The 27,792-nt window shown below is 39.3% G+C and overlaps 1 protein-coding gene across 9 annotated transcripts in view; it reads right to left on the bottom strand.

Annotated features, from left to right (window-relative positions):
* Positions 1-27,792, bottom strand: part of ZNF521 (zinc finger protein 521) — a 232,381-nt gene that overhangs the window by 202,586 nt on the left and 2,003 nt on the right. For 3 of the 9 annotated variants that reach the window (XR_008746244.1, XM_027795132.2, XM_005243277.3), the window contains exons 3-5: positions 12,111-12,173; positions 10,987-11,046; positions 5,213-5,392 (exon numbers count right to left, since the gene is read on the bottom strand). Coding sequence is in view for 7 of the 9 variants with exons in the window: in XM_027795132.2 (XP_027650933.1) it covers positions 5,213-5,392; positions 10,987-11,046; positions 12,111-12,173 (303 nt within the window). In the remaining 2 variants the exon portion in view is untranslated. Of the gene's footprint in view, positions 1-5,212; positions 5,393-10,986; positions 11,047-12,110; positions 12,174-27,190 lie in introns of all 9 variants that reach the window. The other 6 variants (XM_027795134.2, XM_027795137.2, XM_027795136.2 and 3 more) reach the window with 3 other exon arrangements.

Here is a 27,792-nt window from a genome sequence, read left to right as displayed (position 1 = left end):
GGGCACTAGGAAGAAGAGAAAAGAGGCAAAAGAAGGAAACCATTACAGTGCAATTTCTATTACCTCCCATTTGGTAAGTCCATGATAACTCGTGGTGCATGTTGCCTGTGAAGCTGTTAGGTAGCACAAGCTCTTATTTCTAGACATGCAACCACACAGGAGGATGAGACCCATGAATTTTATTTTGGTCATAATTGGAAACATAGAAATACTGACTTAGCTAAAAGTTCCCAGCCTAATGATACGCCAGTGCCAATGGAGAGTAGGACTCAAAACAACTGGTGCCCAATGTATCTGCTGGAATTGTTTTCAGATGGCATGTGAGAGGAATCTCTCAGCAGGGCTAGAGAGCAGGAGTGCATCTCCTCATTGGCAGGGGACACAGAGCTACAATCAGTAACCTTTCCAACATCAGAAACAACTTAGGGGACAACATGAATGGCTCTCAGCTCTACCTGACATACTCAACCTGTCAAAGCTCTAGCACTAAGCTAGAGCCCAAAGCATAAAGTTAAGTATACCTAATCACTTAAAGGTAAATTAAATATCCCCAATGGAGAAATACACCATGTCTTTTACCTCAGAACACCCTTAGCCTTGAAGCTAGGACTGCATATGATTCAGTAGCCTGCTTTCAGACAAGTTTTACAGCCTGTGATGCCAACAGGGCTAGAAGGGAAGTCCTGTAACACGCACTAGTCTACTGGCATTCAGGTGGAGGATGGCAGTCTTGTGTACCAGTACATTCAATGATGTTGAGTTATTCAACAACTCAGCCAGGTAGACTGGTATGTTCACTGTATGCTTGACTGCAAGCAGGGCAGCACCATAGGATACTCCTTTTTCTAAGTATTACTCTGGTTATGACTGAGACTTCTGATGTCAAAGTGACCTGCAGGATCTTCAAGAGAACCAAGCTTGAGCTGAATGGCTCTGAACACAGTCCGCAGTTCTCCTGTTTACAGGGTAGGCTTCATAGAGTAAGATCCCTGTGGACTGAAAGGTGAAATAAACAGCACAAAGCACAGTGCAAGGAGAAAAGATTATAGATCAAGCAGGAGAATGTTAGGGAAAGTGTGCCCCACCAACAGCATGTACGGCAGCATTGCAAAAGGTTGGCAAGAGAGAAGGTGCAGTTGAGGGTTTACGAGTATACATTTGATCCTGCATGCAGGTTCCTACAGTAAGATCCAAATGGACATATACTAGAAGGACATCAGGTTCATAGCCGTGCTAATTGGATCCTTTACTTATAGAGACAACTCAGAGGATGACAATGTGCAAGTGGCTCATGAGTTATTAAATGTAAATGCTGAAGGAAGGATAGAGTAAGAAAAGCATTGACATCAGAGTGAAACACTATTAAATCCATATTTTTATTGCCAATCTTTTGTAATGACTAAATTAATATAGTGCAGCATCTTATCTGCCCATGGTTACAAGTATTGCAAGTAATTTTTTTAGGCTTTTCCCCCCATTTGTCCATTATCTGTATTTGACAAACATCATGGAATTGTCAGCAATTAACATAAATAAATCATCTATTCAGAGCAAAATTTAGTACAAGAATTTCAGATGGTAGCAAAAAATATCACTGAACAGCTCACAAAGGTCCTGTTCCATCCCCCATTGAAGTCAATGGGAATCTTTCCATTGACTTCAATGGATATTGGATCAGATCCAAATTGAAAAGATCAATAGCGCACACATTAGGATAAAAGAGCAGCTATGCCCTCCTCTAGAAAAAGAACAAGTTCAATTCAAACAACAGATTACAGGAAGGAACCAGCTGGGGAGAACTTTTTTCTTCTCCTTTGAAAAAATCTGCAAGAGAACAGCAATTCAAGATCCTGAGAGCTAAACCTCACAGATTTCCAATTTTCATCTTCCACTATCCTCTGAATAGGTGGGGGTGACTGACACTTTGAGAGATTGGGACCACTGTTTAATGAACCAGCTCCCTTCTCCCCACTCCTGTCTTTGGTTGAGAGTGCAGAATGAAGACTCAATAAAGCAATTTTACTCCTTCTACTGATGTGTTCTTCTGAAGCTTTGACATATCTAACATTTTCAAATGCAAAAACTAGAAACCCCAGTATCAATTTGAGAACATACAGTGGCAAGCCTCATTCTCAAGCGTATTACAAGGTTGGTAGAATTAGAGGCAGTCAAGACACTATGACACCCAACTCTCATGTTTCATATTCAGGGTTTTACTAAAGGGTTGTCCAAAGCCATTGGTTTGACATCCTTTTTGTTCCATCAATGCATTTGTTTATTTTACCCAGTATAACTGTATGGAAAATGATGCTACAACTGGGTCAACATGTGAAGTTCATTAATTCTTGCAGTGAAGCTCCTTATATGTCTCACAGAGCACCTCCAAAGCTCAGTAAAATCCAGACAAGTTGCATCCGGCTCAGTCATCTGCAAAATCAGGGTTTGGAGGGCTTTAGAACTCGAATGTGAACAGCCCTGGTGTTTTTACATAATGGACAACTCTGGTAACTCTTCAGTAACTGAGATGAAGCCCAGATTGGAAAGATCATACATCAGGACAGAAGACACACACTGCCCTCCTCCAGAAGGAACACAGTTCACCCAAAAACCAGAACACAGTACAAAAATTTCTATTTTGGTAAACTTCTTGCCTTTCATTAATAACTTAGTGACAGAAAATACCTTAGGGTGTATAGTAGTCTCATTGGGACTCCTCCAGAAGGAGTCAACCAGAGCAATTATGTAACACTCTGTTGTGTCAGACGACTGTGACAAGAAAGGGAGGTGCAACCAACCCTCCTTGGTGATACTTATTTTGAAAACTTTGAATCTGGGCATGGATCTCAAAGGCACTGGTGGAAGTAAAGAGAAAGGCAAGAGTCCAGGGAGCTTACATAAAATGCTAAAAGCAAACATCTTCTTTGTCAAATATATATTGTGCTTCAGAAAAGAAAGGCAAGCTGCTTGTCTGTCAACTGTCACTAATTAACTAAAAATAATCTAAACCGATGAGGTTTTCTTAAATGTTGTATCCTTAGTGCTAGGTCATACATGCAGCTTAGGACCCTGCACTGAATTCACCTTACTAACCACCTGTTTGGTATTTTTTTCTGGAGAAAGAAGAAATCCTCAACTCCGACCATTTTATCCAGGCTCCTCTTTCAACTTAAGGGTGTATTTTGGTCATTGTATTTATAAACAGAGGACAGCTGTTTTTTTTGTCAACTTGGTAGTCCAGAAGGACGTGTGGTTTAGGTTTTTGTCCACTTCATTAGCTTTCAAACACTCCAATCTCTACCCATTCACCATCACAAGTTTCCTTGAAAGAAATCAAAGGTATTTTTAGAAACTTAAACAATTTCCTTCAAGATTCTTTTTCATTCCCCCATCCTCTGACAACATACATGCATTCCTGCTTTACACATACACTCCAAATTGACTAATCCAGCACACTTATTTTCACTCTTACTTAGCAACACTCAGAAAGAACTGCTGTGTTCAGGAGCAGCACCCCGGGACTCTACCTACTTACTGCTCCTCTCGCCTGCTTTTCTTTAGTTTCTCAGCCCAGTTATGCAAGCACTGTTCAGTACATTCTGCTTGCAGCTTTAAAGCAAAGAAACCACTTGGTAGAAGTGGGAAGAGGGGACAGCAGCTAGCTAACCAGAAAGAAGGAACAGCCATATCAGATCAAGGTGAAAAAACAGGGATGAGTAAATAGGATTTGAGGCAGTAAAGGGGAGATCCAGAGGATCAGGACAGGGGGAATGCTTTCTGGAAGAGGGAAGGAAGAGAAAAGCTAAAGCCATTAGTTTTTCAACATAAAAAGAGCAAAAGAAAGAAGAGAGGTATGAAGAAAAGGAGTGAAAAACAATTCAATTTTTTTAAAATCAAGAGAAAATACCCATACTGCCAGAATCCACGAGCAATAGAGACAAATACATTCTAGAATAAGTTTGTAGGAGTGATTAGGGAATGGCAGAACCGACTGTATCTGAAGTTAGAAAAAAGTTTACGGGCAAGAAAAGGCAAAGTGATATATTAATAAAAGTAAATGTTACTTGCTGGAGCAGATTTTCATCTTCCATAATTTGAAATTGGGATTAAAACCATTTGGCAAATTCACATCACTTCCTCAACCTTCCCTCTGCTCCTGCCCACTTATTCCTCTTCTGTTCACCTTCCTTTCACACTTTGTCCCAAGACCAGTACTGCTACTTGACTTTTATGTCATCCTGCCAGGACTTAGCCTATGGATCTACTCAAACAAAAAATAACTTAGATCTCCAAACATGAGCACATTCACACTTTCTAAAAGCATTCCCAAACAGGAAGGATGGTTTTCCTTTTTTTACAAAGTCATAATAAAGAAAGGTTATTAACATAACTGCACAATAAATTTTACACTGTAGAGATTAAAACTAAAGTTTAAATAAAATAAATTTAAAAAAAAATGCCTTTCTGTTGCTACTGAGTCTGCTTGGACCTACAGTGCCTACCATCAAAAGACCTACTGGATCTAAGGGGCAGAATTACTTCAGCAGATTTCATGTGGTTTCCTTCCCGAGGGGGCTGTCTACAATCATTTCAAAGGGGAACCTGGGTTGGCTACTGTCCATTCACCCAGCTCTGCTCAGTTCAGTAGTATCTGATCAGCACTCAGTTCTGCACCTTGACTGAAGTCGAAACCTTGTTTTCCCCTCTAACAATTTCTTCATTCCTCTCAACTTTCAGTTACTGATTACTGCACAGTCATTTGTAGTTAACAGATTAGACTAATGCAACATCCAGCCCAGATCTGCAGCATGCCATTGTGCAGATTCATTTATTACACAGGCACACTTAAACCCCACTTACAAATACTCTCCACGTTTACAAGTGACTTAAGAAAATCTGTGTATAAGCAATGTATGAAAAGCTGTACAGTATGAATCTAGAAAATACATGCAGCAGTCAGGCACAGACAGTTAACAAACGCTTTAAATACAGTAACAATGCAGTAATTACCCATACATCCTTCAGTATGAAGGAAATTTATAGTGCCCCATTTACAGTATAATCCTGTCCCAGAATCTGTTTATAAAGGTCTCACCCAAGCATTCAAGTGCAGGAATAAAATAACTGAGAACGGAGAAAGGAGGGAGATCAAAAGCAGAGGATGGAAATCAGAAGTATAACAGTGCACAGTCATGAAGTGATAAGTATTGTTTACCTGTCAGTTGACATTGATTAATCTTGTGTTCTGTGATATCACTCAGTGACTCAAACACCTGGAGGCAGCTGTCACAGCTGTGCACAGCTTCTTCTTCTAACTCCTCCCCTTCATCCGGCCTCTTCTTACAGTCTAGCACTTCTCCATCTTCTGCCTTGTCTTCTAGTTTACAGTTAGGGTCTGAAAGAAAATCAAGACCGTGACGTCAGGCATCTAAGAAGAGAACCTTTAAAAAGAAAAAAAATAATCAAAATAGGTTCTTGTGATAATGAGGAGAAGAAACATTTTTGACATGAGTCTGTAGCACACTAGGTTTTATTGCTAAATAAGCAAAGGAGGCTTTTTTCCTTGATTTTTTTTCTAATCTCGATGAAAAGAGAATTTCCCTTCTACTCCCACAAATGCAGCTCCATTTCTCACTCAGGCAATTCTTCCATGCTTCAATGTTAGGTTTGTCAATTTTATCACAGCTATTGAAGCTGCTTTGATCACTGTAAGAAAGGATAAACCACCTATGCAATTAGTTTTCAAAGAAAAGAAAAATCAAATCAATGAGTGTGCAGAAACTTCTTTTCACTGTTAACTACAGCATTTCACAGGAAATTACCAGAATTAAGAGACTAAAAAATCTGATTTACATAAACATGAAATTAATCTTTATTTTACAACCCACTCCAATACTCCATCACCACACTATTTGACACAAACAGAGCCCTGGGAAGATTATACCCTAGGTCAAAATGCTACACAAGCTTTGAACTTGTGTATGACTTAAGACAAACCCGATAAAGTCCCTGTATTTTCCAGGTCATGGAAAACTGGAAGCTAACTATTGTAAAGTCTGAATAGTGTACAAGGAGACTTTTGTCTGTTTGATGTGTTAACAAACATTATGGGGATAGCAGGATAGCTCTAGTCTCAGAACAGCAGTCCTGATCACAGTGGAAGCTTCTGAACTGGAAGAAATGTGCAGTCTCACTGGCATCCCCTATGCTCAGAGAAGCCACACAGCTTGACACACTACCTCAGTTCTGCAGATAACCAGCGCAGAGTGAGATAATGCGACATCTAGAACTTTTCTTCCTCCTCTGAGGAGCAGAGTAGCTTTAACTACTCGTGACTTTTGCCCCCTTTACTAAAAGCTTCCTTCAAAAGACAGAAATAAAACAATCTATTCCCTTAATAAAGCAAGCTGGCATTTAACTTTATTTTTCCTTGGGAACCACAGTACAACAAGTGAAACGCAGAAGAAAAATGGTTGTGTACATTCCAGCAAAAGGAATGCAAGTGTTTCACCACTTTTCCCTTTTCTGCTTTGGCCGCCTCATCTTTCCTTTTTAGATATTTGAGAGCTGAGACTAAAACAAGTAATTTTAGAAAACAAGGGCAAACTCACACAATAACAGGAGGTTGTGCAAGTACATTTTAAGATATTATGCTCTTTAGCCAAGCGGGTGACTAACCAGGAGTAGGCTTCTCATCCACAGCAACGCAGAGGTGTATCTGTGAACCCACTTTATTTAGTGTTGCAATTGGCCAGGATCACGCACAACTACCTGGGAAACTAAAACTTGCTAACAGTAAATTCATATTAGAATGGGGAAGGGGTGAGGAGCAGCAGCAGGGCAATTCCACTTTAAACCACTCTTAAATCCTTTCTCAGCACCCTACAGTAATGTGGGCACAGGCATTCCTGTATTTGCCACTGCGTACAAAGCACAGGCATTCTTGCTGCCCACAGAGCAGGTCAGGGCTCTGATCATCTTTCTACATCCTTTGGTCCACACTGCTGCACCCTGCCCTTCAACTGTTCAAACACAGACAGACCCACAAGCAGAAACTGGAAACAACCCATGTCAGGAAGTCTTCCTCATGCTATGTGGCTCATGATCAAAACCGAGGAATTTCTTTGACGGGATAAAGGGCAGAATTTATTTTTAAGGGAATTATATTACAAAGGGAAACCAGATTAATTGTTAGAAATAAATAAACCCACATTCTGAAGGCAAAAATATATTTGCTGTGCAAAAGTCCTGTCTACACACTGAGTGTGATCCTTCTATGACAAATTACATTCACAAGGTTCTTTTAAGAATGACAACTTCCACTTGGGCAGCTACTTCCAAATAGAGGACTAGTCTGCAAATTCACACACCAAAAAGGGATGCTAATTAAATAAAAGGACTTTATGGCATTTTAGCCATTGTTGAATACTCTGAATCTAGTAACTTCCACTGACAACTCATTTTCCAAGATATTTTCAAGATTAATAAAAGTAGTTAGGAGATCACCAGGTTATAAGCAATTCAGAAAAGAAATAATTGTCTTTACTGTTGCAAAATGACCCCAACATCATTAAACACTTGTTGGAAGGCAGCATGTGCACATCGCATACTATTAGTTGTTCAGCTCAAGCTCCCAGATTCATCTCATAAAACTGACAGCACTCAGGGAAATGTGGGCACTGGGTTTGAATTTTAACATGAGTATTTAAATGCTGCACATAAAGTTTACAGACCTGTTTGTTTTAAAATAAGGGTAGTGTCTGACTCTGCTTTAAGTACAATGTTGAAGGAAAGAAAAGGGAGGGGAGGGAATTCTCAAGACTTATTATTCAGAAACACTTGCACTTTACAGGAATTCAGCAATACACACACACGTAGGCACATATGCACCCCTTGTGCACAAAAGCCTAAAGAATCGCTCAACTTAAACCTTCATACTTAAAGACCAGTTATTAAAATTAGAATCATTTTAAGACTAATAAATGTTTTGCTTCTCCTTCTGCATTTGCAGATATAAACTCTACAGGGACAGAAGTCAGTCAAGCTTATTCCCTTCTGCTGCAACTTTAGAATACATGCTCTAGCCAACTGGCACATTTGTTTTTAGGTCAACACTTAAGTGGGACCCTCTGGGACCTAGGTTCGAGTTTAGCCTACAACAGCTTTGTGAAATGAGTTCTGGCAGCCTCAGCCCCTCTCAATGAATGCATTTCCACAGTGATCCGCTGCCATGAAGAGATGTCACCACCAAAATAATGATATTTAAAAGAGAAAACAACATTTTGATGCTTTTTGAATAATAGCTTTTGTTACAACAAGTATCTTCCATGGAGAGCTAACCAAACCTTAAATAGTTACTTAAACTGAGGATAAGCTGCCTTATTTGAGCTGCTCTTTTGAAAGACTAGAACAAAACATATTTTATAAATGCAATGTGCATTCATCTATACTTTCTCCTTAACCTCCTGTTCAAAGTTCATGGTCACATAAAGACTTAAAGGCAAATGTCATTCATGTCCCACATTTCTTTCCCCCTTAATATCTGCAACAATCACAGCCACAATTCCCTCAACAAAGATTGTCTTCATAGTAAGATTACTTCTCCCAATATCTGCAAATGCCACTGTTATTTCCAGAGGCTTCCCTGCTCTATTTCAGAGGCTGCCATGCACCACCTGCATCTTTTCAATACCCATCAGCAACAATACACACATCAGCTCTACCTGCAGATACAACTGAAAATTATCTAATACGGAAAGGATACTTTTTGGGAAAAAAAATAAATTCAGGCTATTAAGAAACTTTAAAAAAAAAAGAAGAATAGGAAGAACAGTTGTCTTCTGTTACTGATTATGTTAACATTGTTTATAAATGGAAATTAAAAGAAGCATGATTTTCTCATTACTATGTTCCCTGGCAGGTGGTTCTCTCATTCCCTTCTTCCTCCTCTTCATAAGAGATGTTATTGCTGTAACTTGGTCTAGTAAAATTGCAACTTTGGGGAAAATGAAAAATTGCATTGGCTTAAAAGTGTTGGAGGCAATAAAGCCATGGACTTCAATTAATTTCAAGTATGGGAGCGGTTTAAGGCCAACCAGCAGAAATTCTATTCTGCCCATGTAAAAATGAGGTTTCACCACATTTACTTTTTATAACCCATATAAAAGTCAAGTAAAAGTAATGAATATCTAAAAGTCATCTCAGTGGACTGGCAAAGACTATCAGTATTCTTGAAACTCATCTTATGTATTTTTGCCTATGCTACAAGGATCCATAGCTAATCACAACTAAAACATCAAACTACCAAGAAAACAGCCTCCTTTCCAATCCATTTCACTGCCTTGCAGTAGACCTCCTTCCAAGACACTTCTGCATGGAAAAGTGCTGGCAAAAGAAAGGAAAACTTAGATCATGTGGTTATAATTATTACCAGGCAAGGAATATTTCTTCAGCTCAGTGGTAAAGTAAAATTCTGTCGCTCTCTGCTCCCAATAGTGTCCATCGCAAAACAACTGCCTCATTAAATCTCTGCAGTAAGATTAATATGCCGTAGCTGCACTACATTTATAACTTGGTACTCTATAAAAAGCACATTTAATGGTTAGAGCCAGAGCTTAGATACAAAGTATTACTATAAAAACTTCTGGCAGTGTGTACACAGTGTGGGCCTTCTGTACTGCTTGCTCTATCAGAAGGTTTTTTGTCTTTAGTATCAGCACTGCATTCTTTCTATAGAGAAAAACAAAATATTAAATCTTGCCTAGAAACAGAGAACAACACAAGACATGATGGGAAATAAATAACTAGCAAGACAACTTAACCATTGAGAATTATTTTAAGAAAAAAAATCCAGAAAAGCAACCATTTCTTGTCATATTGATCTCCAGTTTTGCAGTCCTCTATTTTTCAACTTCATGTTTCCATACTGGTATAAGTTTGTTTTTTTCAAGTTTGCAGATAGCTAAACAAAGACATATGTACATTCAGAAGAGTTTGAGAAATTTCCCATAAAAAAAGCAGAGAACTCTTACTTTTATTTCCTCTTTCCAAACATTATAGTTTATGCGCAAAGCCACTAGAACCTACAAAATGCACTAAACACCAAACACAAATCCACAGGACACACACATAAAAGAAATACAAAGTCTTCTAGCTGAAGAAAAAATTAACTGCATTCTTCACCTTTACAAGAAGAGTAAGTAACTCCAACTGTTCTCAGACAAATTATCTACACTTATTCAGAGATGACTAGCCTTCTAGGAATATCCTTAAGGAGTCAGCCCTTACTCCAAAAGGTAACCTCAGCTGAATGAATGAGGCTATTCAGATTAGTCAGTTCTGCTCTTCAGATAAAATCCTGTGGATTCAGTACCAAACACAGAAATGAAGCATTTCTTGCATTCTTAGAACCATATTCAAGAATAAAAGAGCCCTTGTTGTTATTGGGAATTAATAATTATTTCTCCATGATTATTAACAATACATATCACTGTGATCCTGACGCAAACAGCAGCTTTGTCCACCCGGTCTCACTGACTTAAAATTAAGGAGCCCTTAAGTAATCCTGACTGGTAAGAAATTATACAAACAATCCTAAAATAAATTACCCTTTTCCACATATTTTACAAGTATGAAAATAGTTTAAGTGGAATGAATATTCAAGTTTATCTGAATATATATATTAAAGTAGGGTTTTATGGGGGGGATGTAGAAAAGGATTATTAAAAAAGAAAAAAAAAAAGGAAAAAAACAAGAAAATCATGCTGGACTTCAGAAGCATCTCACTTTCAGTTGGCTGACCTACAAAAGGCAGAATTTCTGATTCTCAGGAACTGAAATGTGAGGGGAGAGGAATGTTATTTTCCATTGCAAGCCCCAAGAATGCATTCTAAGCTGAGAGTGCAGGCTTTGCAAAAACACCCCAATATAAAAATCCCTCACACTGTTGTCAAACGGTAAGCAAGCACTAATGAAGGAATTCAGCATTACCAGTCTGTGCGGCTGTGTGTCCCACACCTGCCTGCTGGTCCTCTGTTTCATTTTCTTCTACTGTCAGAAAAAGGTAAACAAAACAAAAACAAAACAAAAAAAGATGTTAGGTAGGTAGCTGAAGTGTTTCAAGCATCTTTACACCAGCTTCAGTTCTGAAAGCCAGTAATGCTTGTACAACACGGGCAAGAAAAGCTGCACTGCAAAGTGCAAAAGTGTAGACCAGACCAAAACAGAATATGTTGCTCTATGGAAGCCACAAATCTGAGGACAGAGTGACCAAATCATTTTCATGGCTTAAAAAAGAAATCAAATTTCCTCTGGGATATTTGTCTTCAATGCACTCTACTGTATTTGATTATGGAACTAAATGAGAATAATTCTGGGTTTTAAGATTCTACTTGCTCCACACAGATATGAGAAAGCCTTCTCCTGGCAGATGGGAGATGTGTGTGTGCTAATTCATACATAAGCTTTAAAAAAATAATAATAATCCTATATTCAGTAGCAAACATCTCAGCAGTGCAGACAGCCTTGCAAAGGAGAACTAACCCCATGCTGTTTAACTGTATACACCATGCCAGCATCTTTCCCTTGCCTCACAGCTTTCCAGAGCAGTAGAACTAAAAACAATACAATTCTTGTCAGATTCACTATTCAAAACTTGTTGGATGAGAGTGAACCTAGCAAGAGCCATTCTGCTGCTACTTTGAAAAATTAAGAGTGCGCTGTTCTCATATGCTCTGATACAATGCCTAAGTAAGATTGACTCTCCCAAAGTAAAAGGGAAGAGCTAAAAGGCAGAACCATTTCCCTTTTATTCTCCCAAAGACTGATTTCTTTGAGCTAGAGAACAGCAGAGACAATTAAAATAAATAAATAAATAAATAAAATTCATTCTCTTTCCACAGGGAAAAAAGCTGAAAAGGGAAAGACTGCACTTCTGCAGCATTTCCACTCCCAAGAACTCAGATCTCAAAAAATAATCATGCAACTAAGTTAAAATCCAAAGATTTGGGGTATTTTTCCTGGTTCTTGGGACAACAGAGTGCAACACTTAGGGTCACATGTAAATCTAGACATATATTCAAAAGAAGAGATACATATACACACTGCACAGGTACCTCTTTTCCTCCTCCGCCAACCCCAAGGCTTCATACAACTGGTTGTTTCTAGAATCTGAGTTTCTAGAAAAAAAACACCAGTTTTCATAAGGACACTCTTAGGACACCAGACACTTGAAACACAGTGCATATATTAGAAAGAGTCAAGTACAATCTCTGGAGGACTCTAAACAATCTCTATTTTTGTCCCAGAGCTGTGGCTAGTAAACACACTCTTCTCATCAACAGCGATCTGATAAAGTTTCCCCAGCCCTAGAGTAAGTCAAGTATTTCACAAAATATGATTTTGAGCTGACTGTTTCAGTTGAACTTTTATTTTGCAGCCATAAAGTTACCAGTACTTAGCTGTGATAATACTGTATGATTTTCTTTATTATGCTGAAGCAGCCATCCCAGCAGTCCTCACAGCTAAAGGAAACTGGTCAGACAAAGAAAGCAATGGGAAAAGCTCACAAAAAGCTGAGTTTTGGGGAACGTGTGGTCAAACACAAAGTAAGCTAAATAAAAAGATTTTTCACTAGGGCAGCACAGATCAGTAAGCTAGTTAATAAAGGAAGAAAAATAATGAATACAACAAGCATACAGTTTAAAAAAAAAAAAAAAAAAAGCTACTGCTATTTGTGATCCCCTCAAAGCCCCCAGTGAAACCTCTGCAGCAGCCCAACCTGACCCTGTTTATGCCCACCATCAGCTGTTGATCTATTTCCAAAAAACATTCTCAAGAACAAGCTGTAAAACTGAAAAATTAGCCCACTGTTCCATACCTCAAGAGGAAACTCACCTTGGTCATCAGTACCTACTAATGAATGTTATTATAGGTTGCATGCACACCTGTTATCTACCAGTGAAATCCTCAACCATGAAACGTGTCACAACTTGGTCCAGAAAGGCAGCTTGAAAAGTCTACCACTTTTAAAGTTTCAAGATGGAACTGAAGTGGCCAAATGTTAACTTTTCAAGAACTGATTCCCAAGTGCAAAGCTTTGAAATAAAGCAGCTACCTGCTAAGAAGTAAACAAGATCTGCTCATCTGAAGCAGATTTGCACTTATAATTGTATTCAAACCAAAATGCAAGAGCTCATCTTTTCAGCTGTTCTGTACTGTATGTCTACTGCCACCAACTGCAGCACCAGAATCTCTCACTGCTAGTGAGAAGTGACTGCACACTGAGCTCTGCACTGCTGACTGAGAGGTATACCAACCATTTTTCAGTCTTAAAATGGAAAACAGAAACACGGATACTGCCTAACAAATTGTTTTCAGGTATGCGATTTTGTAATGTGAAAACATGACAGTGTATGCCTTGTGAAACCAAATGTTTAAAACTTCCCTGCTACTTAGGGATCTGAAAATTCTGTGAAAGCTGACGTCTGGTTTCAAGAAAGGCTGACTGCTATGTCTTTATTACAGTAAAAAAAGGAAACAACTATCAGAGCAGGTAACTTTGTGGTTAGCACCTTTCTAAACCATTGTTCAAGCCCTTTAAGGATTCTCAGTCACAACAGAACCAAGTAGGTCACAACAGGCCATGGCACAAAGACTTGCTAATAATATTCAGCTAGACTGACATATTTGTCAGGAAAATTAAACCACATTCAGGGGGAAATATGTTTAAACGATAAAGAAAACTACCCCACAAACCCCACTGAATTAGGGAAATCTTAGCATTAGCACAAACCATCTACAAACTAACATCTCATTTTCCTTTGCACCTAGTTAGATCATTCCTCCAGCTAGCATGGGTATTTGTTAAATCAAGTAAAATACAGCTGGTAGCATCAGATAAGCTCTCGATTAGCACTTTATGCCTTTCCACAACCAGACTGAAATCTTCAGTGCTATTTCAGCTCTCCGACCACTGTTAAACTCACCTGACTATGAAAGGTAGTGTGACATGCAGCCAACATGAACTTCCCTTAAACATTAACTATACCATTCTCTTTCAGGAGAGGAAGGGAACTTTAAACAGAAACTATATAGAGACATGCTTTAAATTTTGCTAACCAAAAACATTTCTCTAGCCTTGGCATGAAATGTAACTTAAAAAAAAGCCACAAGGATGACAGGCAGACAAAACAGTAGCATGTAGGCATATTCATTTAAATGTCAATACTACCAATACTCTAGGACTGTAAGTGCACACAGGGATGTCATCATCATTACAGTGTATCCCACATTCTAGCATAAGGTAAGAAAAATTCTGGATAAAGTCATAGAATACTAATAAAGGAGAGGCCTCAGGAAACCAGAACAATATCTTATGAATCCAGACTATGAATAAGTGATGTTACTGCTGAACAGCACTTCTAAACAGATTTAAAAGAATGTTGTCATGCAAGCAACAATATTCATTGTTCCTACAATTAATTGTTTATGACCACAAGTCACCTGTTTTTTTAGCTGTAAAAACATTTCTCAATTGACTTATCTGTTCCTTAAAACAAAACAAAAAAAAAAAGCAAGTCCCTACTACATACTTTCTCAGTGCAGGAACCCCAGGAACCCCAAATAATAAAATTTCAAAAAAGACCCAATCACCACAACAACTGTGGCACAACTCTTGAGAGCAATTAAAAAAAAAAAAATTAAAAATCCCAGTAAGGGAAAACAGAATTCCAGCATGTCAATTCTATCTCCCATTATAAAAGCTTGTGGGTTGGACAGATACAAGTTTTTAAAATTTTACTGCAAATATTTATCTCTAAACTGAAGTTGTATCTATGTAAAAGGTTAGGAGATTTCAGCTTTAGTACACCCAGTGTCCACCTCAGTTCAGAGCACCTCTCATGCTTTGGCTGCCGAGTGTCAACATTAAGACCAATTATTGCTTTTTAAAGTAAAAACAAAAAACAAACCAACAACAACAAAATAAACAAATCAAGTAGTATCATCAAGCACAGCCAATAAGGAACACGTGTGGGAATTCTGATACAGAGGTCCTAAAAATAGAATTAATCTCCTGACTGCTCTACAGCAACACCTGCTGATCAATGAGGATTTCACCCCTTTTGCTTAGGGTCTCTTCATGGGACGCATGGTTAGCCCATAAAGGAAGGAGATTATTTTATAAAGTTAGTACAAAGTATACACAGATTTTCTAGCTTGCAGAATCTCATTCATATTCTACTGACTAACCAGGATTCCCCTTCACTGAAAAGTTAATCTGTAGATTTAGTACCCTAAGGAAGTGCACAAGTCACTTCTGGTTGATGCCTGGGAAAAACCTGGTATGGAAAAGAAATGGATAAAATTAGAAATGAAAAAAGGACATTTTCACTGAAAGGAAAGCTTCTTGGAAAACTCTGGCTAAGATTTATGGCTTCTGAGCTATTATAAAGCATAATAAAATAAAAGCAAAAGATAATTGAAAAAAGTCTATTTTCTTCTGGTCTAGGTGGGTTAATAAATTTTAAAAAAGAAAAAGAAAAAAAAAACTGCCCCAAATGCCTGAGCCTCTTTTCAGCTTGTTAAACAAAGCCGGAGAAGCCACATATCCCAAAATAAACTATAAAAATAGATTGCTATTGATTTATCCCTTCCTAAAACATATTCCTTGAGAGATTTGAAAATAAACCTAATATAGCAACTAAGACTGTCAGGATAAGAAGTTTAGAATATATATATTTTAGCTTGCTCTTTGCATTTCCTATAATTCAATACTTAATCTATAAATTCCATTAGCATATGATTAGTAATTCAATTTAAAGCCATCTTTGCACAAAAGCCTTTTTCTTGGGATGGTAACTTTGCCAAGTGCATCTTCAATCTACATGTTTGAATAATTTCTGCAGACAAGTAATAGAGACACCAGCTGTATTAACATAATCAATACACAATTTACCGAGTTACCCAGACAGAACAGAAATAAAATGCATGTGCCATTATTTCAGTACCTACAAATGACTATAATTTCTGGAAGTAGCTCTCTACTTTTCTTCTTGTTCCTCCTCATGGCCACATAAAAGCCAAGAGGACATTCATACTGCCACCATCTACAGGTAGATATTAAGGGTGATTAAATAGATTAATCACATAGCAGAAGGCAAATTTAAGAGCCAGTTACAGGAGGTGCTGAGTATCCTCTAACTCTATTAAAGTCAATGGATTTGAAGATGTTTGGCACTTTGCAATAACCTGCTGTGGAAATACATCTCCATAAGGATTCAGTCAGGATACAAAACTGAAATTAAAGAAGTCACAGAGTGATATTAAATGCAGGATCACATGTTACTGCATCACCTGCCAGGGCTACACCTTCCTGTGCTTTATTCTCTCCCCTAGGTACCACTGGTGCTCTAAGACTCACCTTTTCAACTCTTCTGTCCAACACATGTAAGAGCAGGATTTCACACCTGGCTACGCCACATCTAAGCAGCAATGCAGTGGGCAACTCCTGGAAGTCAGCAAGTATTTCAGGCTGCTTCATAACATCCTTTAAGATAACTGGCATTCATAAAAGTTCAGAACTATGAAGAAAGTTTTGCTTTCTGAACAGCTTCACCTAGTTTACATGTCTATTTGCTGCAAGCCGGAAACATGACTACCATTCTGAATCCCAAATGCATATATATGCACCCAATGACTTTAGTGTGAGAACAGTCAGAAAAAGAAATGCATTTGCATATTAACATTTCAAATATCTACATTCCAGAACTTTATTGAAAATTTAGTTCTGTGTGTAGCCATAAGTGTACAAAAATCCAATTAATCATCTGCATGAATACTCATATTTCTGATTTCTTTTCCTTTGTACTCTGACATACCCTTTTCCTATTTCTACCCCATCAGCATTGCAAGAGTATTCTCTTCACATTAGAAAATATTATGTTTCTTAAAAGATTCTTATTATATAAAGCACTTTTCTTCTTGCATTTGTTTTTTCAGAAGACAAAGCCCCTTATAGCATTCATATTTATCACTCCTCTCTTTAGTCTTTCCCAACACTAAGCTTGGGGTTTTTTTCCCCTACTGTTCTTGCAGAAAGACTGAGTTGTTCACAATTAGACTGCAGTGGTTGGAAAATATTATTTTTATGTTAAAATATTTTCCTAAGCAGCATATAAGCATAAAAGTAATAAATATACTTAAGTGGAAAGAAATTTTGCTTAAGAAATCGTTTGGATGTTCTTCCAACTCTTGATCTTAAGAATGAAAGTATCCAAAAGTGACAACCTAAAGGTGTCTAGTTTTACATAACACTGCGTGCAGAAAAGGCAGAAGATGTTCCTTCCTGCAGCAGAGGAAGAATTCTACAGAAACCCCAAAGCTGGGCTGTGGGTGGGTGTGTGTATATCTTTTTCTGGATAGCTGAGGTAGCAGATTAATCAATCCTGCCCAGAATGTTAACTTTGCTTCCCTAATAATGCATCTTTTAACAAGGTTAAGCCACATCTACATATACTCGTATTTTTATTCTGTAAAGTAAACTAATAATGGTATGATATATTTTAAAAAGTACTTTTCTCCAAAGAATCTTAAGACTTTTTATAAAACTCAAGTAAATTCCAGACATCCTTAAGACTTTCTACCATGTAATGTAACAGATTACAATGGATCTCTGAACAAGAGGGAAACTGTCTGTGAGTCAATTCTTAATACCAGGGTCAGGACTTTCAGCTGTCATGCCTGTCTTAAACTGAATACTCCAGCTCCATTCCTGCAATATGACTGCAGGCATCCAGTCCATTTTGAGGAAAGTCAGAAGTTAGTAGGCTAAGATAAATTTTAAGCCTAATTAACCAAACCCAGTACTTAACATGCATGCTTTCAGAGGGATTTGTCTTTAGTACCTGAGTAACTGATTCTATGTATCATCTAAACTTTCTTATTCGCTGAAAGTGACATAACCAAGAATTTGTGGTACTCCTACAGACCTGTATTTTCAGCTGTGCTTAGAAAACAGGAAATTCATTAAAGAGTGTGTACAAGAACCTAAACTCAGCACGAGAGCACAATTTGAATCAAACATGCATGGATCACAGAACCTCAAAGTAACCAACATTACACAAGTCTGAGGACAGGTGATATAAGGAAGGGCTATGAGGACCTACAGTTAAGGTTACTCTAGATGATCACTGCCTTTGAAAGTTAAGTCATTTATCTATATGCCTAAAATGAGGCACTTAAATTGAGGAGCTTGGGCTGTCTGACACCATTCCAACACCACAAGAAAACACAGCTGCACTCTTTAGCTCTATTACCTGAAGACATACATTTATCAGAGTAAAAAAACCCACCTCCTTTCAATTGAGATTATCCCTGATTTATCAGAGTTCTCCACCTATTGTGTATGAAGGTTTTATAAGTTTCTTTTTGATCCCTCAAACTCTCTGCTCTGTTCTAGATGACTTTCTGTCATGCAGAACAGCACTCTGGTCTATATCCACAAAGGAGCTTAGAAGCCCAAAACTAGTGAGAGGATGCTGCATCTAAATGGCCACAAGTTCTGTTTAGACACCACTCAGGTCAGGCAGTACCTATGGTTTTATCATCCAGGCTTTCTCAGTGCTGTGCAGCTCAATGCTGAAGTCAAAACAAAGCCTCACTGCAGCTGGCTAGTAGAAGATTAAATATTGTCCTGCCCGCTCTGGCTTTGGATGCAACCTTACATGTTGGTTCTTCAGAGTTTGCATACCCTTCCCTTGTTGCTACAAGAGGCTGGCAGAAAATGTGTGGGTTGAAATACCTCTTCCTGTCCCCCCCTTGCCCACGCCCACTGGTTAGATCACTCACCCAGGATGTGGGTGGCACCAACTCAACTTTCTTCTCTACCAGAAGGATTTGTACTCACATCATGAGCTTCCTAACAAAGAGCACTCACCCTCAGACTTGGGGTGTACTCGTTCATTGCTGTTGAAGCTGCCATACGGCGTCTATAATATTCACTGAACTAGAAACAAGAAGAACTAGCACAATACCTTATCCTTGTGGTGAGGGCACCCACATGGGAAGTGGGACACACCAATTCCCATTCTAGTTTTAGTGAAGTAATTAATCAGCTGTAATATTGCAGTGAGCACTTGGCAGACCAGGACCCAGGTCTCCTCTTTCTCCATTGGTACTCAAGCCATTAAGTTGTGAGTCTTGTGTATGAGTGCTGTTGCTCACACTCCTGTCCAACAAATACATAATTACATTTTTGATAAGGGAAACACCACTGACAAAAATAAAGAGGCAACTCACACTCATAGCACAATATGCTGCTGTGTAATGACTGATGTACTCCCTGTGAGATACAAACACTCCTAGACAAAGCACAGAGCAGAACCTCTGCCTCTTGCATCCCAGCAGAGCAAATAACTTTCCCTCTTCAGTAAAAGGGAGAAGAAAAGCACCAGCACAACCCCTCAATTCCTTTTAACATGGGAGGAAAGGAACCTGCCCCCTATCTCCAAAGAGCTGGATCAGGTAAGTGACTGCTATGAGATACCCTATTGCACTAAGAAAGACACCTGCATCTAGAACAGGGGAGGAACTAAGACACACTATTATTTTCAAGTTTTTCCTACTGTCTCCTTAAGGTAGCTTCTACTCATCAACATTCATAAATCCTTAACCTATCTATGAATTATATAAACAGTCCAAGCACCTGGTGTAAGATGACTAGTCCAGTAGGCAAGTAACCACCTGTAAACTAAGCACTGCAGTATTAGAGTCTTGCAGCATGCAAGCCCTTTTTGGGGCCTAGTCTTAGAGCCTTCTGACTTTTCTTCTGACTTGATTTGCATTTATATCTGGCGAGCAAGTCAACAGATTCACCAGAAATTGCAAACCAAATCTTTTCCTATGCCCCAGCTCTTTATAAGCCTTGCAATGCAACCTCTTCCCAGTGGTTGCACACACAGACCAATAGCAATCCATTTCCTTCTCCCATCTTCAGAGTGAAAACATTACATCAGGCATAGATCTTGACATCCTGTTGTCCTGGAACCAGTGAATCAGAAAGTTCCTTCCTTGCAATTGTATTCTTTGGAGGTGGAAAATAATTAACTTCCCCACCCCCCTCCTCCTTCCTACTGCCACTATCAAAGTTAGAAATCCACTTGATTCTGTCTGGAAAAAAAAAAACCCAGCCACCATAATTCAGTGCCAGAGAAAGTTTTGTTGATCAAAGCATAGCCTAGTCTTCCCAAGGACACTGCCTTACTACATCACATCATCCAGTCCAGCAGCACAGCAGGTATTTTATTTTTGTTTTTAAAGTTCCTTTCAAGGAGTTAATGGGTCAATAATGGAAGCTGACCTTGATAAGTTACCAAAAGAAGCGAACAAAAAAACCCCCAAACCCCCCAAACTCTAAAAACATTGATTATCAAGGAATTCACTGTTTGAAATATATTTTTCTGGCAAAACACAACCTAATAATAGTAAGGGCACAACAAGTTTCAGGGACTGTATGCAAAAGCCACCTACTGTGGAGTTAACCAGGACATTTAGACTTAAAAGTGCTCTAGCTTTTCCACACTTGTGTGTGACACTAAGTGTCTGCATGAGGAACTAGGAGAGAGATTTTGCACTTCCTGTCAGGTAAGGACAAAATTCCTGTTCCAGGTTATTGCCTTGCATAATAGAATAAGCTCTCCAAAAATGGGATTTGGGAAGGAGGGAAAACACTGATGTCCTCCCTATTAACATCCCATCCATTTGTCCTGAGGGCAAAAAAGTGTTCTGCTCCAGCCAAGAGGCTGTTTAACAAATTATTAGTATGTCCAGATTTGTAAGAAGTCTAACTAGTTACTGATATTATATTTTTAAAGAACCATAATATGCCCCTATCACATTAAAAAAGAAGAAAGGGGCCGGGGGGACGTCACTATACCAACAGATACATAAATTACTTTAAGAAATCTTGAAGGACAAGAAATTCTAACCTTAGAAAGAAAAACTGCACCTAACTGCATCTATATTTACAAGTGAAAGTATTGGATTAATCACTTACTCAAAAAACACCCCTCTGTCTTGCTCCCATGATAAAAAAGAGCAGGAAAAAAACCACAATGAAAATACCTTCACCCAAAATCTACAATTTCACTGGGCATTAATTATGCAGAATTGGCAAGTAACAACCCTACAACCCTTTTGAGTACACATTATATGGATTCAACTGTACAAAGAAAAGTTGCACTATAGTATGCACAGCATCAGTCTAGCTAAAGGAAAATCAAAAAGGCTCAAATGTGCACATACCAGAAGAACATGGATAACGTAGATTAAATCCTGGAAGAGGAGGAAATAAAATCCTCTACCCCTTTTTCTCAATAATTATGCAGTGTAGAGGTGAAAAAAGTGTTTGAAACTAAAGGAATGTGAAGTGAGAAAAAAACCCCAACATGACCATTGTTAACCAGTATTGTAAATACAGAGGACAAAGGCTCCGGTATAAAAATCCATTGGAAGAGGGCAATTTTGTGCAGTCTTAGTAATGTGTGCACAGAATAACATAAAGCAGATTTTTTTGCAAAGTAGGAGGGCTGAATGAAGATGTTAATTATAACATGTTGTAATAAGGATACCCCCAAGATCAGCCCTATCTTTTTTGCTACAGCATAGTCCCTAGGCATATGGCTAACTACTCCTTGATCATTATCCTGGCTAAAACTAAAGCTACTGAAGTTTAGGAGACTCACATCTAACAGAATTTCTTTCATCTCTAATAATTGCTAAACTAGCATAATTACCCATATTTGAGGAGAAATAGAACCCAAGTTGTCTAAAATTAAAGTTAAAACAACAACAAACCTCACCACCTCTTTTGGTTTTTGCATATTCATCTTTTGTCAGAATCCTATGCCAAGTGTTGCGTTACGATTTAAAAGCTTCTCTTCTGCTATCTGACTTTTGTAAAGAGAGCAACTGAAAAACTTTAATGCTTTGTAGTAACACAGTGCAAAATGTATTTGAAAGCAGATGTACATTTGCACAGCACTAAATAAAACAGCCCCAATTCTTTGTAGATCTTTGTGTTGTCCCTTCAAGGAAAAATATATGTAAGTACATTTATATGCCACGGTTCTAATTTAGGTGAAATAGCGCATTTTCCCCACCCCCAGCTGAGACCGTTTTTGAGCTCAGGTAGCCCTACAGAAACCAGTGGAAACGGTAAAACACAGCTGGGAAAAGATGCTAAGAGGTCTGTCTTAAGGTATCAGCATTCATACTATATTTTAATCAATCTAGAAAAAACATCTCCAAATACCTTATTTTCAGTGTTTTACACAGAAAAAATACTGAATCCATATGGTCTACATAAAACATTAACAGTTTTCCTAGTTCCCTTCCTCATGTATAATTATTCAAGAGGAAGATCTTTTTTCCAAAATGCGCAAGTTTCAAAACACTGAATCGTATTTCAGAACAAAGAAATGACAGCTATTAAACCAGTTGTAAATTAGACTGAATGAATTACAGAGCAACATAAAGCCTTTCAAGACATCTTAGATCATGGTGGATAACGTTATACTACAGATGTTACGATAAGTGCCTCCATACTGACAGCTTCCCTTGTTATACAAGTTAACAACAACTCGGGAAAACAAAATCAAACCAAACCAAACACACATTTCTAAGCCTCTTGATATTATCTTTGTCACAAGATTTCACCTTCATGAACCAGCAGTACAACCAGTAGCTGTTTAGATGCAGCTGTTTAGATGTTCACTCCTAATAGTACCTGCTCCTAAGTAGCCGGTGATGGCCAGTATAACTCATGCTGGCCCCAGAAACAACTGGGTAGCATTACTGTAATCCTACAGCTAATCAAGACCACCAATACCACTACATATAGCCAGAGTCAATGAATATTACTAAAGGTTAGGGATGGTTTTGTTGTTACAGATTTTTTTTAATGTATAAAGGAGCTGGGTATGATTTGGCAAGTCAAAAAGAGAAGACTATAAATAGCCTGCATTATAAAAAGATGCTAATCTTAAGTCGTCTTTGTAATTTGTTTTTTTCATGTACTCTTTTATGTTCAATATCTTAATTTTTGCCCTTTTTTGGATAGCCAAATAGAAGCCAGCAATTCACTCATGCATCAAACAGATGTTTTTGCTTTTCAGGCCAAATGGAATCTTACGAATTTTTTGTTCCCTCCCTATAAAACAATGATGCCAAAATAACACAGTTCCTGAAAACAGCCCGTTCAGAAAAAGTTCTTTGGACTGGTAATACTGAAACTTTAAGTAAAGTTCACAGAAATCATGCCAATACTAATTGCTGTTTTTGTTTATGCTGGATTGATTATAGTCTAATCAGCAGACAATCTAATGACTTTCAAATCTAGTCCATGCAATTTAGAAGCTGAGGAGGGTTGGGGCTGAGAATAAACATTCAAAGAGTTGACAGATACACAGAAATGTAAAGGCTACTGTTTGAAGGGGATCCCAAAGTCAAATTATCTCTGAACTATTTTGCTGCTATTCAGTAAGATTCTTGTTTTAATCCACTACTGTTCTACCTTCCTTGGTACTATACAGCACAACCTGCACCTCTATACGAGAAACATCCTTTTGCTTCTAATTTATGATGAGAAAACAAGTCACAATAAAACACGGCACATTTACTCAGTCCACCAACACTCTGCATCAATTGAGTTGCAGTTGTAAATTCAGTCAGGGTAAAAGGAGTACCTAGGCTTCCTCAAAAAGAGGGGACAACTTTAAGAGACATTCCAGGCTTGCCAAAATGTTTCAAGATACGAGCCTTCTTTAAGCAGAACACAGATATATGTAAAATGCATTTTTTTTTTCCTTCTCATCTTTCTAGGAACTGACATTCACCAGTAATTTTGTTTCTGCTGTCAAATGTGGGATACAAAATTGCAATGAGTAAAAATTTACTTTGAAGTAATAAAATATTTAAATATTTTTTCAAAAATAAATCACTTTCAGGTATCAGCGCTTCTACTGAATGTGTGAGGCTGTTCAAGTTTCCTTGCGATGGCTTATCTAACACCTACAATTCCAGTGATTTTTCATGGGTGGCTTTAGCCTAATGAATACTACCTGGCTCTAGCTTACAGAAACCTGGGTTTAACATTTAGTAGGACTCCACTTTCACTCAGGTTTGTGTAAAGAATACCTTGTTTCCTTTGCAAGTGACTATATTTGTGTAACTTTGTTTCTAAGCAAAGTTTCTCATCTAAAGCCGGTAGTAAGGGCAAAAGAAAAACCTCAAGCCCTCCCAAAAGTAAAACCCCATAAACCAGAGAGGGGAAGGAGGGGGGAGGCAGTCAGTAACCTAAGTGTGATATCTACAAAGCATGCCAAGTCACGGGAAAAAAAGTTTGCCATTCAAATGGTCAAGTTAAACAAGATACAAGCAAGCTGCTTTCTCATCACAGGGTATCTCCAGCATGGTTTTACTTAGGGAATGGGCACTGCCCTTAGGAGTTTAAGGAGTCACACCAATTGCCCTTCTTCAGTACTCTTCATTTGCACAGCGGCTCGTTTGGGGCTTATACACCAGTATAGGATCACTGACTTATCTTCCCCCACCTGCTTTTCTCCCACTATCCTCCCTCCCTCACCAAATGCATTAGGTGATTTTGATCAGGTCAGTGATACCCAATAGATTTTTTTTAATTTTTCCCCAGAAACTAGACAAGGAAATGGGATAAATTAATCAGCAGAATGAAATATAGGTCAAGACTGGTGAGTTTGATGCAACTGATCCTTCCCCTGCCTAAAAGAACACAGCAGTTGAACAGTTTTTCAGAAAGTTAAATAATTTACTCTCCTTTTGAGACTTTTTTTGTACCACAACCATGTAGTATATTTCTAACAGACAACGATTTTCATGGAAAATTATTACAATCTTATTTTTCCTTGGAAAGATTTCTTCATTATTCTTAAATTGTAAGGGGCTTATCTAATGTTAGTTATGCCTTTTTTTCTTTCCTAGGTCCAAATCTGAGATACGATCCTCACCAAGAGGAGGTGAGGACAGTCAGACCAAAGTTGGCAAGAAACCAAATGGGATGGGGGTGGGGGGGTGGGGTGGGGGTGTGTGGGGTGTGTGTGAAGAGAGCAAGAAAAAGAAATAGAATAAACAGAAACCAGGGTAATTCAAAAAAGCATATTTTCAAGAAACAGCAGAAATTTAGTCATTAGCAAGTTCTTAACATCCACCATTTCAGATGAAGGTTAGTTTCATGCATTCAATATAAAAAACTCAATAGTCATTTTGTTTTAATGTATTTACCTGCCTTGTATCAGTATTCCCCTAAGATATAAGTTTCAAATTAAGTTATCAAAAGTGACAGACATATCAAAAATATCTCTTATATCTTCCCCCCAGAAAGGGTTGCTAAGTACATGACAAATTGGAAATGTGATGTGTAACTCCATATTTTATTTAGATGTAAGACAGCACTCATGAGTTTAAATAACTCATTTGCATACATTGAAAGAACAGCTTTTTAGAGGAACTATTTAAAATACTGTTTATTTTTAAACTGCAGAACTATATTTTGTACTGACTGAATCAGTAATACTTAAGAAATAAGGAATTTAAATAAACACTGCATTGGAGGTACAGTTTGAATTCTCCTTGCAACACTAACTATAGCTTTTGTTTGTTCACTAAAAATGAAGATGTTATAATTGATGGGCAGACTTATCAATGAATTTAAATGCTACGTCTATGCAAGCGTCTTTCGACTTGTCAGATGAATCGCATTATTGGCCCTTTCAGAAATCTTGCAAGTGGACTGCTTTCAGAATACTATTAACCCACTCAAAAATTGACACGATTGAAGAAAAATAAAACAGGGAAAATGAAAATGAAAAAGATACTTGAGCAAAGGCCACCAAGAACGATAACCTACTCCCCAAAGGTAATTACTGCAGCAATAATTACAGATGATGATTGATTTACTGCCTGTTTTTAATTTTAAAACAGTAAATAAGACACTGTAAAGAAATCTCTATCACCTCTATCCTGAATATTCAAGTGGTTTTCTCAAGTCTGTAGTTATTGTCAGCAATTCCAAGCTACTCCATCTGAATTGTACAATGTTGCTATTTTCTCATTTTAGGGACTCTCAGGCTACTAGTACGTAAGGAAGGCAAAGCCCATACCTCCACATAAAATGGAAGCTGTATCTTTTGTTTTAAATTAAGTGTGATGTTTACAGGAAGGTATTTGAAACAAACCTCCTTTCTGTAAGGCAGCTAACAAATAGCCATGAGCAACACACATCCAGTGTCTAACAGGAGAACAATTCCTCTATCTGCCAATTAAATCTGAACGTTTATTCCTTTGCACTTTAAAAACCTGGAGGTCTGAGACTACCCTTCAGTTAAAGTTTCCCAGAATCTTTTTGCAAATATGGCTAATCGGTCGCTCTCCTACTGCCTCTCAAACTCTTAGACGCACGTAAATAAATCCTCCCTGGGAAGCTCGGAATGTAAGTGTGCACCCAAGCAACAGAACTTTCATTGTGGTATCATTTTTAAAAGGTAAGGGAAGAGCGGCTCGTTTGTTCTTCCCAAGATGCCAAACAAAAGCACTACTGAACCACACAAACTTCGGTAAACTAGACACAGACGGCAGCAGCAGGTAAAGCAGTAAATTCAAGGCAGCCTTTATTCCATTGTAAAATATCTGGAGAGCTTAAAAAAAAAAAAAAAAAAGAAAGAAAAACTAAAATTAAAAGAAAAGAAAAAAAGAATTAAAGCCTGGTCTAAAGCTCACTGAAGTCAACAGGAAGATTTTTGAAAAGGGAACTCCTGGAAAGAGTTGTTTCAGGCGAAGGGAGCGCAGTTTTTCTGCCAGGTCCTCCTGCAGAAGTCCATAAAAGCAGACCCCGCTCCCGCTTTCTAACTATGAAACTGCGCTGGTTTCTAGGCACTTAACTCCTGGTGCACGCCAGCCCAGCCGAGAAGAAAACAAGGCCTGCCGGCCGGCCGCCGCGCCGCGGCTGGATCGCCTGCGGGCCGGGGGCTGGGGGCTGCCGGACCCGCTCCCTGCGCCGGCACCCCCAGGCCGCACGGGCCGCCCGCGGCGCCGCAGGCCTCTCTCCCTCGCCGCCCCTCCCGCCCCCACCCCCAGAAAGTAGACAACTTATAGATGTTCTGACCTGACGCAACCCAGGCTTTATTCAACTTCACTGCAATGTACAGACCAGCCCGGGAGGAGCGCGCCCGTCCAGAGCGAGATGTTTATTTGAGGTGACAGCCACCCCCAGCCGCCTTCCCCGCTCGCCAGCGGGGCCGAAGCCCCTGCCCGCCTGGCCACCGAGGCCAGCGGCTCCCGACGCCTCGGGGGGGCGGCCGGCGGCTCCCGGTTCCCGAGGCGGGGACGGGGGCGGGCGGCCGACGGCTGCCCGCTCCTCGGGGGGCGCGCGAGGCGCGGGCGGGCGACACCGCGCGCCGCGGCGGGCTGAGGGGCCCGGCGGGGGGCGGCCGCGCAGGGCGGGGGGGGGGAGGAGGAAGAGGAGGAGGAGGAGGGGGCGCCCGGGCCGGGACGCCGCCGGCCCCGCCGCGGCCGCACAAGCTGCCCTTTGTCCTCCTGCGGGCCCGGGGCTTTCCCCCCGCCTCCTCCGGGGGTCCGGGACGAGTCGCTGCGACTCGGGGGCTGCGGGGCGCGCTCCCTCCGCGGCTGCCCTCGGTACCGCGGCCCCGCCGCACGGACACGGTGCTCGGGCGCTCCCGCGCGCGCTTATCTACTGCACGCGCGCAC

Source organism: Falco peregrinus, chromosome 3 (assembly GCF_023634155.1).
Source record: "Falco peregrinus isolate bFalPer1 chromosome 3, bFalPer1.pri, whole genome shotgun sequence".
NCBI classification, from domain to species: Eukaryota; Metazoa; Chordata; class Aves; order Falconiformes; family Falconidae; genus Falco; species Falco peregrinus.
The sequence above is the reverse complement of the archived record's forward strand: the minus strand, read 5'-3'. Positions and strand labels throughout refer to the sequence as shown.